The sequence below is a fragment of the Mesoplodon densirostris genome, chromosome 7, assembly GCF_025265405.1.
Source record: "Mesoplodon densirostris isolate mMesDen1 chromosome 7, mMesDen1 primary haplotype, whole genome shotgun sequence".
NCBI lineage: Eukaryota > Metazoa > Chordata > Mammalia > Artiodactyla > Ziphiidae > Mesoplodon > Mesoplodon densirostris.
Genome location: NC_082667.1, coordinates 71,775,980 through 71,791,057, shown reverse-complemented (window position 1 = coordinate 71,791,057; position 15,078 = coordinate 71,775,980). Strand labels below are relative to the sequence as shown.

Sequence of the window (15,078 nt, the reverse complement as noted above, 5' to 3'; positions counted from 1 at the left end):
TAACCCGTGGTGTTCCTTGAAGACTGAATTTTATCTAGAGTTTGTCAGTGATTCGAACTCTTGGTTAGGCAAGTTATTCTAGGTTCATTTGGTGCGGTCTGAAAAACCCACTCTACTGTCTTTTCTGTCAGCTTCCCAGCATGAAGAGCAGGATTGAAAACAGCCTCTATTTATACCGCCTTGTTCGTATTTGGAAAATCAGTTGTTTCATTGGAGAGAGGGAGAGAGAGAGAGAATGAGAGCATGAGCAGTCGTCAGGGAGTGTGCTTTGTACGTTATAGTGACTTCAAAATAAAACTGGCACATTTTTGTGTCTAATTATTTTTAGTGAGCTTGGAGGGTTTTAATTAAAATTTAAGAGTGCTCTTCAAGCTCTCCAAGCTCCAATTTTATCCCACTGTATTGTGGAGCACTCGTCACTGTGGAAAAATGTACAGTAACTGGCATGTGCATCTCTGTTTCCTAATGAAAAATGTGAGATTGATGATCAGCAGGGATATAAATATATATTGTCAGAATTAGTTGTAAACCAAGGTCAAGGATACTTTTAATAAGTTATCATTGTTTGGATACATAAAAAATTTATTGCTTTTGAAATTTATGATTCCTGTGGTAAAAATAAAAGGGATTGTTTTAATATTTTCTTAAAAGAGTTAATAAAGCAGTAGGATGTGTATACAGGGGGAGCAGTCATTGTTGTTTCTCACTGAGGTATTATAAAGTTATTTTCTATGCCATGTTTCTAATGTTTCAGCATTTCTAACTTTATCACTTTGAGGTAAAGTGAATAATGACAAGTGTTTACTCACAGGTAAATTGTTTTAAAGTACGATAAAAAATTTTTCCCATTATCCTTTCCCATTCCCCCATGATTTAATTTTAATGATGATTTCTTTATTTGCTCTCTTTGACCCTTTATTTTGCTCAGAATAGTAGTTAACACTGCTGCAGCTTTGTTTAACTAGGAATAATTTTAAATTGTTCCTAAAATATCGTCATATAGATTAGGAAATAAATATCTCACATACTCTCACTTCAAATTTCCCTTGTACTGTAAAATTAATTATTAGCACGATAAAGCATTCCTGACTTACCTGGCCTGAAACCTAGGTATTTAGGAAGCAGAAACATTGCTTTGCAATCCATTATGATATCTTTCCTTTTTTCCTTAGAAAAAGGTTATTGAAATAGAAAAACTTAAATTTGCAAAGGAAAAGGAAAAACAAAAACTATGCAACTGAGAAATTAATTTATAACATATCAGAACCCTTTACATCCTTGATTAAAAATAAGCAAAAATTGAAGTGCAACTCGATTTTTGACAGTCCTGTTTTTTCACACTATTTATAAAAATCAGACAAGATAAATATAATAAACTCATATTTCATTGAATATATATTGGTTTATGGACACTAATTCTTTCAAAGTAAGGAATTAATTTTGGCATTTTCCACTTTTATACTGAAGTGTTATGGCTTACATTCATTTTTAATATGTACATATTACTGTGACACATACTATAATATTGTGATACTATAATTTCCAAAAGGTATGTAGTTTCTCTCCTGTTTAGCTGAAAACAACTCAGTCAAAATACTAAAATTTGAGTAGTCAAACTCAGATAATAAAATACACTGTATATTTTTTCATTGTTTTGAGGGCTGTGGCACTACCATAACTATATTAGATGTTTCAAGTCAATCATGTAAAACATATTTATCTATGTAGAGTTATCCAAGAATATCCGGGTGATGTTTAGTTCTTTTTTTTTTCCATTTGGAATCCCACATAAGTACTGAATTGAAACATGGGCTTACTCTTTGCGTGGACATAAGGCAAACTGGACTTCTTTACTTATCTTGACCTCTTTGATTTTTGCATTTGTGCATGATCAGAAAGGGGCAAAGTCTGATATGATGAATTGCCTCTGTAAAGCTAGTGTCCTGTTAATGTAGTTGACGTATGTGGCACAGGAGGATGAATACCGTTAATTTTTACCCTTACCTGGATATTGTTTTGAGTGGGAAATTTGAAAGTATAAATTTTATTTTTAACTTTATCTAGCATATATTTCCTCATTTCAAGTCAGAAACGTCTTGGTAGAGGCAGTAGTATCCTCTGCATATGTAGCATTTAGTACATCTTCTGGTACTGCATCTTCTGGTCTTTTTCCCTCACCTTACTTGTTTTACATTACAGTGTGGGATGTGCTTAGTACTAATTGTGGTATGTATGCCCTTAGAGGTCTGGCAGACAGATAATTAGGTGAAAAAGCTCAGTTTTTCAAGAGACCTTCTCACAGTTTTGAATATTCCTGGAATCTCCCAGAATTGAGATTAAATGCTGATAAAGTTGTATGTAGTGACTTTTATTGTCCTGTAGAAAAAGGCAATCAGTGATTGTTACTAACTATTTTCATGGGCTATAAATATAGACTTGCAAAGCCTGCTTTATGTTTTTCCCCTCAGTGTCTTCTACTGAAATTGGAACTCATATAGCTAGATTAACTCAGCATTATGGTGAGAATTAATTTGCTAATAGGAATGTGAAATGTTTTGAATTTATTAACCATTTTATTAATGATTAGCTTTTATGTAAAGCTGTGTCTTCAAACTTATTTGATAAATGTTTGAAGTGTATATTCTTGTTGTCCATATAGTTCTGTTTTTCTCCCATGAAGTTTCAGCATTCTTTTTCTGGAGCTCTGAAAGATTTCAGGTCTATTAATAGAAATGAGAGACATATTTTAGCCTGTTTTACATTTAGTGTGTATCTAATCCTAGTTTATGAACTTGCTGTGAATTTTGGATCATTACTAGTCAATTGGGATTTTGTCTTGACCATTATAATATGTGCACTCAACTCAAATTTTAACCAAACAAGTTATGCTTTAGTGTTCATATCAGTGATTATCAGTTTAGTACAATGTTAAATAACATGTATGAAAAGGTTAAAAAAAAGTAACAAAACTGAGTAAGATAGGAAGTTGAAGACATTTTGTTGATTATTCTTTTACATGGTCTAATGTTATGTCCAGAAATTTAAACCTGATTTGAGAAAAAGTAATCTCTGATAGGCATTGCTTTGAAGATTTTGCTTCTTAACTCTCAAACCTAGTATTATCTTTTCTATGACTTCAGCATAAAAACAAAATATGTTTGGAACGAAGTATACACCTTGTTTCTGAATTTAAAATAAAAGTAACAAGAGAACATTTTGAAAATTAAATACAAACTGAACATACGCATATGCATATAGGCCCTATTGGCAGGTCACTCAGAATCCAGTTTTTAATCACAGTGGTAGGTCACTTGTTGAAGCCTAAGAAAATAATTAATAGGAAAGATTGGAAGGAAAGAAGGAGGAAAGGAAAGAAGGGACGAAGTAAGGGAAGGAGCAGGGAGCTTTCACTTAATAGAATCAAGCTGACTTCTATTTAGAAAGAACTTTAGCTTCTGTGATAGAGAGCTAGTATGGTTGTTCTTCATCAGCCATTTCCCAACATACTGATCTGGATTCTGTCCATTCCTTGATTGATTGATCATGTCACGAACAAACGTTAATTGTTTTCATCAATACTTTCTAACCATGCAGTGGTCCTCTCATCTCTTACCCGGGGCTCACTGTCTTCTTTTTAAAGCTTATCTAGTTTCTAAAACCCTTCAGATCCATCTTGACCTTACTGTCATTCTGAAAAATTCAAGGAAGATTTAGAAGTTGGAGAAAAAATGAAAGGGAAAATGCTAGAGAGATAGGTACTGATATGGGAGAGAAAAGGCATTTGGAATTGAAGTAATTATTTTAAATATAATTTTAAAAAGGAGTTATCAGAATTTTGACACTTGGAATGTTAAAGTTTAATGGGAGTATTCTTTGCACTGAGGATTGAGTATTTAAATCTGCTTTCCCTTTTGGAAACATGGCCTGTTTGTTAAGATTTGAGGCTTAAAATATACACGTAAATAGTTGTAAGCAGTAGCTCCAGTTGCAAATCCATCTGAACAGAGAGAAAAAAATAACTCATTGATAAAAATTTGCTAATTATTAGAACATTCTAAAATTTAAACTTCTGTAAACTTTATGAATCTTAATAGAAACAAGTGTAATCTAGTATGCTATTTAGAAATGCTATTTAGAAATGCAATAGGTCAAGCAGTGTTTAAATAAGGATTTTCGTGAAAAGATCATGCATCTCTTTTTATATAACAGAAAAATTTTAACTGTTTTCATTACTGGGGGACAGAGGACATCATGACTTTATTTTCTTTGCATTTTACTCTAAATGGGTATTTTACAAAAGTTGCCATATGTTTATTTCTTTTTTAAGGACTAAGTAGTTACAGGTCGATTGGTCTCTTATCCTTTGAAGATTTATCATTCTTCCTTGAATAGCACATGAATTTTGCTTGGACTTAAAAAACATCACCTGGTTTGAAAGGAATAATATCTAAACTTAAGCTTGTACGAAAAAGCCCCTTGTTCTGTCCAATTGGTCTAAGAAGTGATAAATGCTGGCTGAATATTAATTAACTATAGTTATAATACCAAGATAAGATTATTGAGTGTTATCTTTATTTTTTCGTGGGAATAGTTTAAATAATCTTCCAGCAAAAAAAATTTAGTTATGGTATTTTATAGTAGATAACAGAATATAATTGTCTGTATCCTAGGGTTAAAACAGCAACAACAAAAAATAGCTTTAATCATTTTTGAATAACAGAATTTCTCCATAAACTCCACAGCCTTCTGTATTTGTAATATTTTAATACTTATCAAATACATGTGTAATAGTTTTAATACTTACTTTTTTATTTTAATAGATTCCTCCTGCATGGAAAAACTACTTTCAAAAGATTGGAAGGAAAAAATGGAAAGATTAAATACCAGTGAACTTCTTGGAGAAATTAAAGGTACAATATACAAAATATCAAAAGTATCAATGTAGAAATATTATTTTGTTCCACAACACATTTGCTTATCTTCTGTGCCCTAACATTAAATTCTTACCTCTAATATTTGTTTATATTTGAGAGGGTAAATGTATAGTGTGTTCCTGAATTTTATTCTTTTGTAATGTTTATAGAATGAAAGTTTTGCCCTTTTTTTAGTCTATAAACATATAACTTATAGGATAAACTGCTTCATTAGTTTACTGAGCAAAAAGTATGAAAAAGAAAAAAGGTTATGTCAAAGATGAACAAATTAAGTTAAAGATAATTTAAATCCTTCCTTTTGAAATCATAATAATAGCTTAATTGATGAATCCAAATCACTGATTTGAATTTCTTCTGATCAAAAAGGGTCAGCTGTAGTAACTGTAAAAAAGGAGTTTATAGAATGTGCTGTTTATGGTTTATGGCTGGATTCTGAGGCCTGTTTACCTGTTCAAATCCTGGCTCTGTCACTTACTAGATGAGTGATCTGGGGCAAGTCACTGAAGCTTTCTATGTTTTGAATTCCTTGCATCTAAACTGAGGATAATAAAAATACCTACTTCAGGGCCTCCCTGGTGGTGCAGTGGTTGAGAGTCCGCCTGCCGATGCAGGGGATACGGGTTCGTGCCCCGATCTGGGAGGATCCCATATGCCGCGGAGCGGCTGGGCCCGTGAGCCATGGCCGCTGGGCCTGCGCATCCGGAGCCTGTGCTCCGCAACGGGAGAGGCCACAACAGTGAGAGGCCCGCATACCGCAAAAAAAAAAAAAAAAAAAAAAAAAAAAACCTACTTCATAGGCCCATTAAGAGAATTAGTATATGTAAAGCTTTTAAAACTGCCTGGCACTTAAGAAAGTCCTCATGAGGGAAAGTTGTGGTTGTTATTAACCGCCCATAGGATTGTAGGTTGATTAATCTCAATCAGATTTCACCGGACTTAACATTTCATGATCTCCAGCCCGGATGAGAATGAGCATCTTTATTTTTAAAGATAAGTGATTGACGTTATTATTTTGAAACATGTTAAGAAGTGGGCAGTCCCAATCCATTACAGAATTAAGCTGCCCTATCAGTTAATAAGCTATACTTTTTGCCCAGTTCTCTCTTGTTGATTCCTTTGTGGAGATGAAGTGCTGTATCACTAGCTTTTGGTATCATAGAATCCATTGAATAGAATCCATCCATCAATAGAATCCATTGTCATTAATTAATTTTTTCAGTTGTCCCTTACAGACAGTCATCACTCTGACCTGACCTGACAATTTGGGAACTTAATTACATTAGTTTTCTGAATTTATCAAATGACTTCAGGTGAATATTCCCATGGATAATTCCTCATTTAAGATGAACATTTCACGATAACTCTCTGATGAAAATTTTATTTTGAATTTATTACAGAAAACTGCTTAGTGTTCAGGCATGTTATGTTCAACTCAAATGAAGAGAAAAGGGAGTCATATCTTTTCCAAGAAATAATTAATAACTCATTCTATTAACTAATGCAGTATCAAAATCAAGTGGAAATTGGATATTATTTTGAATTTCACTGCTTCTGTTTTGTACTCATAAAGGCCATTTGCTATTTTGGAAAAAAAAAAGAAACTCAACTTAAAACTGACGGGTAGAAAGAAAGTCATTAGTGACATATTCTTTATCCAGCTGCAATAACATGGTGTGTGCTACTTTGCACGTCATTCTGTGTTTTCTTCCCTTTCCAAAGTCATTGGTTTTATGACAGTGAGAACAGAAATGGTTTATGCAAAGGCAAGCTTTTACCAGCGTGAATGATGGGGGTCTTGCTTTCTCTCAGTAATGTGGAAGCTAACATTTTATTATGTTATGATTCAGCATCGAGTTTTTATGCTTTGGGTTATCTTTCCCCCTCCCACTTTCTATCTTTATTTTTGATTCTAAAAATGCAAAAACTGTACTAGTTTTATATAATCAAAATATATAAATCTCAAAAGTGAAACATGCAGAATTAGGCTTTTCAAATTCTTTAACTTTTTCTTTTCTGGATTCTGTATGTGAAGTGTAAACTTTCATTTGTGTGCTACCCTCAGTTTTATGGGCATAGAAGATAAGATTCTTACTAAATTTTTCATTTTGATTTACTCTACATAAATGTCTCTTTTTATATCTTAATATTTTGTCACCATAAACATTATACAAAAAGTATACCAATAATATAAAAAATTGAAAAAAAATTAGTTAAAGTAGTGTTCAAATAGTTTGATTCAGCCACTGCTGAAACTCAACATACATTTTTATTGTAGGTGAGATCAGATCAGTTATTAGCCACCAAAATTAGTTATAATTATTCTGAAATTTTAGGGTGATCTAAATACTATCTCCAAGAAAAACATACTAGGGGAATTCCCTGGTGGTCCAGTGGTTAGGGCTCCTCATTTCCACTGCAGGGGGCACCGGTACAATCCCTGGTCAGGGGACTAAGACGCTGCATGCCGTGCAGTGCGGCCAAAAAATAAATTAAAAGAAAAGAAAAGAAAAACATACTACAGTGAGTTATCAGGGTTCAGTATATCTCAAGCATGTGTATTTATATATCTCATTATTTTTCCCTCATTACAAAATTCATATACATTTATTGTAAAAAGTATATAAACACACCCAAAGGAAAATATAATTGCCCTTTCATTCTACCTGTATTATAGTATATATCCTTTCCATTTTAATTTATGCATAAAAATTTTTTTCCCTTAAAATTGGAATCATCCTTTTACTATTCATTTGTAATCTATTTTTTCCACTTAATGATATATTGTGAATTTCCCTGATTAGGTCATCTTCTAAACTATTATTCTTATTTGCAGAAAATATTGCATAAAATGAGGTTCTTATAATTTAACTGAGTCTTTTATTCAATATTTAAGTTGTTTTTATTGTTTGTCATTATAAAGAAAACCTTGAACATGGGTAACTTTTTAATACTTTTCCGTGTCAATTAGTGGTTATTTTCTTACGATATATTTCTAAAAAGTGAAATTACTGGGTCAAAGAAGGTGTTCTTTTTAAAAAAGGCTTTTGATTCACATTGCCCTTCAGATATAGTGTTCTGTGCTCTCACCAGCAGTATCTGAAAGTATTCCCTTGCCCTCAGTAGCAAGTATTATTTTTTAAAAAATTTCTTGCCAGTTTGATAAGGGAATATAACATATTATTGCTGATTTAATTTGAATTCTTTTGAGTTTTATTGAGAATGAAGAGTTTTACATGCATTTATTTGTATTAAATGTCTCTTCCTTTGTGAATTGTCTGTTTATGTTGTTTGCCCATTTTTCCTTTAAAGGATTTGTCTAGTTTTTATGGTTTTTAAGGCTCTTAATTTATATTTTAATGGTATTAGCCTTTATTTGTCATATATGTATATTTTGTCATTTTCTTTACTTTATGGTTTTGTTGTTAAATCTTTGCCTCCCTTTTTTAATGCTCTTTTTTTTTTTTTTTTTCTGTTTGGGGTTTGTTTAGAAAGGCTTCTTCCAGTCTAAAATTATATAATATTCTACTATATTTTCTTCCAGTTCTTTGACTATATTTTTATACACTTAAGTCTTTGATTCATCTTGAATATATTTTGAGTATAATTTTCACCAGAGATATAACTTAATTTTTTTCTCAAGTTAACCAGATATCTCTGTATCATTTATTAAGTAACCCATCTTATCCCATCTGACTTGAAATAACATCTTTTATTACATACTGATTACATATTTGGAGCCATTTCTCAGTTTTTGGCTCTATTCCATTTATCTTTCTACCTAAACTTTTACAGTGCTAGGCTATATTAATCACTGTAGCTTTATAGAATCTTTGAAAAGTATTGCAAGACCTCATTCATAATTATTCTTTAAGGTGTTTGTATACTTCTCTAAAGTTTATCTTAGATTTATATGTTGTTAATTAAAATTGCAAAATGATTTTTAAAAAAAGATTATAAAACTATGGGATAACAAATCTTTTTAGCATTGAATCTTTCCATTCCAAATAACTTACTCAATTCTTTTATGTCCCTCAACAATGTTTTGTTTTTTATATACAGATTCTGCACATTTCCTTTGATGTTTCCTTTATAATATTTAATATTTTTACTTGCTCTTATGAATGAGATATTTTTCATACTACTCTATTTTTGTTATTATATTTGGGGGTGTTAGTAAATTTTGCTGATTCATTTTATAACTTCCCTTTTTGTCAGACTTATTAGCTCTAGTCATATTTCAGCTGATATGTTTTTTCCTCTTTTTTAGCAGTTATTTGTTCCTTTTTTTTCACCCCTTCTTTAATACACTGCCTAGAATATCAAGAAAAATATTAAATAATACAGGTGATAGCAGGTATTTTATTTAGTTTTTAATTTATGGAATTGTTTTTAATATTTCACCTTAAGTATTATATTGACTGTTGATTTAATGATTTTTATCATTAAAAATCATGCTAGTCCACTTTATTAGGAGTTTCTATGAGAAACTGCATTTTAGTTTATGGTATATCTTATTGGTTTTTGTTTTTCAAATTTACTGATGAAATAAACCCTAATTAGTCATGGTGTAGTCTTGTTTTAATGTACTGCATAATTTTATTTGCTTACATTACAGCTATTTTTGCATCTGTATTTGTAAATGAGATTAGTTTGTGTTTTTCTTTATTTGTACTATCTTTGTTAAATTTTAGTGCCAGAGTTCGTGGAATTGGAAAGCTTTTCCTCCTTTTTTGTGGAGGAAGGCTATGTAAAACTATTGAATAGACAACATCTTATTAATAAGTGGGAATCTTTTTTTATATTCTTTTTGTGTCCTTTGCCTGAATTGGGTCTCTTGAAGGCAACATATTGTAGGCTCTTGGTTTTTTTTTTTTTTTATCCGATCTGCCACTCTGTGTCTTTTGATTGGAGCATTTGGTCCATTGACATTTAAGGTAATTATTGACAGATATTTGTTGCCAGATAACTGAATCACTTTGCTGTATATCAGAAATTAATCAAACAATGTAAATCAACTATACTTAAATTAAAAAAGAGGACAACGATTTCATCTTAGTATAATCAATAAAAATAAACATTTGAGTTCATCAGGTGAAAAAAATAAGTGGGAATCACTTATTTCTTAAAATTCTGAAAGAATATATTCATAAATCATCTAGGCTTAGAGTTTTCTATGGAGATAATTTTTTTTAAGTTTCTTTTTCTCGTTAAGTCAGTTTTGCCAGGAAAAAATTTCCTAGAAAATTGTATATTTCACTGAGATTTTCAAAAACATTAGTATTGTTTTAAAATACAATATTGCTTATTTTAAGTTTTCCATTTATTTGCTGTTATATATTCTATTTAAATTTTGCATATTTGTGTTCTCTCCCTTTTGTTCCTCAAATTTTGCTAGTGGTTTTTCTATTTATCATTCCCCCCTTACTCCCCAGTAAGGATCCAGCTTTTAGGTTTACTTGTCAGTTCTGCTGTTTTTCAGCATGCCAACTACTTAATCTTGCTTTTACCTTTGTTATCTCTCTCTTCTTTGTTTTTCTTATACTTTTTCTTTTGTCTGTTTTCTGATACCTCCTAATTTTCTAAGTTGACTACTTTATTTTCAACATTTTTTATTAATTAATAAAAGCACTTTTAGCCATGAATGTGTTTGTAGAACTAGCTTTATGCATCCCATAAATTTAAATTTTTAGAATTCTCATAGTCATTATTTTCTAAATAGTCAATATTTATATTATTATCTAACTTATGTTTCTATGTCATTCTTAACTTTATGTCTTCTTTTGGATTCAAGAGTGTGATGAAGCTGAGAAAGAGTGGAAACAGCCTCTGTCATTGGAAAATTCTTTGTGGTGGGTTAGGTGCTAGAAGGAGAATTAAAGTGTGGGCAATAGAATGGATGAGCTATACTGAAAAAGGAATCTTCAACCCGGTGACTTTAATATTACTACATATTAAGAAACAATACATTAATAACCTACTTTTTAGATTTTACTTTAAAAAATACTAGTGCTTTCAAATAAAAGTCCTATTATCTAAGTTAAATAAAGCAGTATTTCCAAAACTCTTGGTAGGAGTTGGCATATTGCTGAAGGTGGACAAACAATGAATCATGGATTTTCAGTGGGCCTGTATCTGAGTCTTGTCTAATATTCTTTAAGAGAAAATCCCATCCCTAACCCCCCATCATATTTCCATAGGTAACTTCTTTTTTACAGCAGCATTAATTGAGGATAGAGTGCTGTAAATGGCATAAGTTTAATAGCAGTAATCTCAAAGCAATGTTCAAAAGAGGTTAATATTATTACAAGTATTGTAAAATAAATGTATTATTAAGACTTAAATGAAAGATAGCATAAAATGATTAGACCTTTGCCTTGGTCTGGTTACATCTGGAAGTATTGTGTTCTGATTGGGTTACCATATTTTAAGGGGTCTGTTGTGAAATTAGTATTTATCAAAAGTGGGTAGACTAGGAAGGAGACTTGGACATTTAATGTGAATAGTGATTCAAGACCTAGGGAAGTTTGACCTCATACATGTTAGATGTTTGGAGTTTTGTTGAATAGAAGTGGATAAGATTTTTGTGTTGTTTTAGGGGGTTAAGGTAATAGGGAAATTGTTCTCAATATACAAAAGAACTTAGGAACAATTAATGGCTACCCAACATTGATGCAGTTGGATCAAATATAGTGGTTGTTCAATAAATATTTATTAAATGAATAAATGAGTGGATAAATTAATAAAATAAAATCAATGGAAAATTTAAACAGAGATGTAGAGGGGTATTCCTGCTTTGGTGGAATGTTCATGACCTCCTAAAATTCCTTCAAAATTATACTAGTGTTTATTAAATTTTCTTAATTTTAAGACTGTTCTTCAAAATACTATCTATTTCCTGTCAGTAAGTAATATAATAAATACTTTTGTGAGATACTTTATTGTCTATAAAAGAAACCATGTACTAAAACTACCTACATTATTTTATCTGATCCTTTTGACAACCCAGTGAGGAAAATATTTTTATATTGATTTTACATGTGAGTAACATTAGACTGAGAGAAATTAAGTGGCTTGTTTGGGTCACTCAGAAAGTTATGGATGTAGGATTTGAATCCTGGTCTCTAAAGCCTCTGTTTAGTATAATACAGATTACTTCTCAGATTCTTCAGTCTTGGAGTTCTGCACGGGGAACAAGGGGATGATAGACTCTGGACTGTTTCATCCTCCTGCAACACACGAACAACCAAAATACTTCCAATTTTGCTCTTTTCTATGTAAGTGAGGCAGTATAGCGAAGCAGGCATGGGTATAGGTAATACAGTTCTTCCCTATAGTAGTGTTTATCATTTAAAGAAATTGAGACATAGTTCATTTACAATATTATATTAGTTTCAGGTATACAATATAGCGATTCAACTTTTTTTTTTTTTTTTTTTTTTTGCGGTATGCGGGCCTCTCACTGCTGTGGCCTCCCCCGTTGCGGAGCACAGGCTCCGGACGCGCAGGCTCAGCGGCCATGGCCCACGGGCCCAGCCGCTCCGCAGCATATGGGATCCTCCCAGACCGGGGCACGAACCCGTATCCCCTGCATCGGCAGGCGGACTCTCAACCACTTGCGCCACCAGGGAGGCCCGCGATTCAACTTTTTATAGATTATACTCCATTTATAGTTATTATAAAATATTGGCTATATTCTCTGTGCTGTATAATATATCCTTGCAGCTTATTTATTTTATACCTAATAGTTTGTACCTTTTAATCCACTACCCCTATCTTGCCACTCCCTCCCTCCCTCTCTCCCCACTGGTAACCACTGATTTATTCTTTGCATTTGTGAGTCTCTCTCTTTTTTGTTATATTCACTAGTTTGTTTTATTTTTTAGATTCTGCATATAAGTGATATCATACAGTATTTGTCTTTCTCTGTCTGCTTTTTTCACTAAGCATAACACCCTCCAGGTCCATCCATGTTGTTGCAAAATTTCATTCTTTTTATGGCTGAGTAGTATTCCTATATATGTGTGTGTGTGTGTATATATATATATATATATATATATATATATATATATTTTAATACTGCATCTTTTTTATCCATTTATCTGTTAAAGGACACTTAGGTTGTGTCCATATCTTGGCTATTGTAAATAATGCTGCTATGAACATTGGGATACATGTATCTTTTTGAATTAGTGTTTTCATTTTCTTAGGATATATACCCAGGAGTGGAATTGATGGATCACATAGTAGTTCTATCTTTTAGTTTTTTGAGGAACCTCCATAATGTTTTCCATAGTGACGACACCAATTTACATTCCTACCAGTGGTGCACAAGGGTTCCCTTTTTCTCCACATCCTTGCCATCATTTGTTATTTGTGTTCTTTTTGATGTTAGGCATTCTGACAGGTGTGAGGTGATATCTCATTGTGATTTTGATGTGCATTTCTGTGATGATTAGCAATGGTGAGCATCTTTTCATATGCCTGTTGGTCATTGGTTTGTCCTCTTTGGAAAAATGTCTATTGAGGCCTTCTGCCCATTTTTTAATTGGGCAGTTTTTTTTTTTTTTGTTTGGGTTTTTTTATTAGTCTCTGCTTTACAACAAAGTGAATCAGTCATACATATACATCTGTTCCCACATCCCCTCCCTCCTGCGTCTCCCTCCCAAGGGCAGTTTGTTTTTGGTATTGAATTGTATCACATAAATATATTTTAGATATTTACTCCTATCAGTGATATCATTTACAAATATTTGCTCCCATTCAGTAGGTTGTCGTTTAATTTTGTTGATGGTTTTCTTTGCTGTGCAAAAACATTTAAGTTAAATTAGGTCTCATTTGTTTATTTTTGCTTTTATTTACTTTACCAGGAGACAGATCCAAAAAATATTGCTACAGTTAATGTCAAAGAGTGTTTCACCTATATTTTCTTTGAGGAGTTTTATGGTTTCTGGTCTTACATTTAAGTCTTTAATCCATTTTGAGTTTATTTTTGTATATGAAAAAATGTTCTAATTTCACTCTTTGACGTGTAGCTGTCCAGTTTTCCCAGCACTACATATTGAAGAGACTATCTTTTCTCCAGTGTATAGTCTTCCATCCTTTGTCATAGATTAATTGACCATAAATGTGTAGGTTTACTTCTGGGCTGTCTATTCTGTTCCATTGATCTATGTGTCTCTTCTTTTGCCTGTACCATACTGTTTTGATTACTGTAGCTTTGTATTGTAGTTTGAAATTAGGGAGAGTAATATGTCCAGCTGTATTCTTCTTTTGTAAGACTATTTTGTCTCTTCAGGGTCTTTTGTATTTCCACACACATTTCGGAATTATTTGTTTTAGTACTGTGAAAAATGCCATTGGTAACTTGATAGAGAGTGCATTAAATCTGTAGATTGCCTTGGATAGTATGATCGTTTTAACAATATTAATTTTCCAATTCTTGAACACGATATATCTGTCTATTTGATTGTGTTAGCTTTAATTTCTCTTATCAGTGTCTTATAGTTTTCCAAGTACACATCTTTTACCTCCTTAGGTAGGTTTCTTCCTAGGTAATTTATTCTTTTTGATGCAATTGTAAATGGGATTGTTTTCTTAATTTCTCTTTCTGATAGTTGTTGTTAGTGTATAGAAATACAACAGTATTAATTTTATATCCAGCAAGTTTACCAAATTCATTGATGAGCTCTAGTAGCTTTCTGGTGACATCTTTAGGATTTTCTATGTATAGTATCATGTCATCTGTAAACAGTGACAGTTTTACTTCTTCCTTTCCAATTTGGATTCCTTTTATTTCTTTTTCTTTTCTGATTGCAGTAGCTAAGACTTCCAATACTATGTTGAATAAAAGTGGCGAGAGTGGCCATCTGTCTCTTGTTCCTGATCTTAGAGGAAATGCTTTCAGCTTTTCATTGTTGAGCATGATATTATCTGTGGGCTGATCATATATAGCCCTTATTATGTTGAGGTATGTTCCCTTTAGGTCTAAGGTTAGGTTGTTTATTTGAGATTTTTCTTGTTTCCTGAGGTAAGCTTGTATTGCTACAAACTTACCTCTTACAGCTATTTTGCTGCACCCCATAGCATTTGGATTCTTGCCGTTTTGTTTTCATTTGTCTCCAGGTATATTTTGATTTCTTCCTTG

At 32.1% G+C, this 15,078-nt stretch overlaps 1 protein-coding gene across 4 annotated transcripts in view; it reads left to right on the top strand.

The window, feature by feature from the left end:
• The window catches only part of SOX6 (SRY-box transcription factor 6), a 636,653-nt gene that overhangs the window by 360,398 nt on the left and 261,177 nt on the right, over positions 1–15,078 (top strand). For all 4 annotated transcript variants that reach the window (XM_060103234.1, XM_060103233.1, XM_060103231.1 and 1 more), the window contains exon 6: positions 4,821–4,910. In XM_060103234.1, coding sequence (XP_059959217.1) covers positions 4,821–4,910 — 90 coding nt within the window. The remainder of the gene's footprint in view (positions 1–4,820; positions 4,911–15,078) is intronic.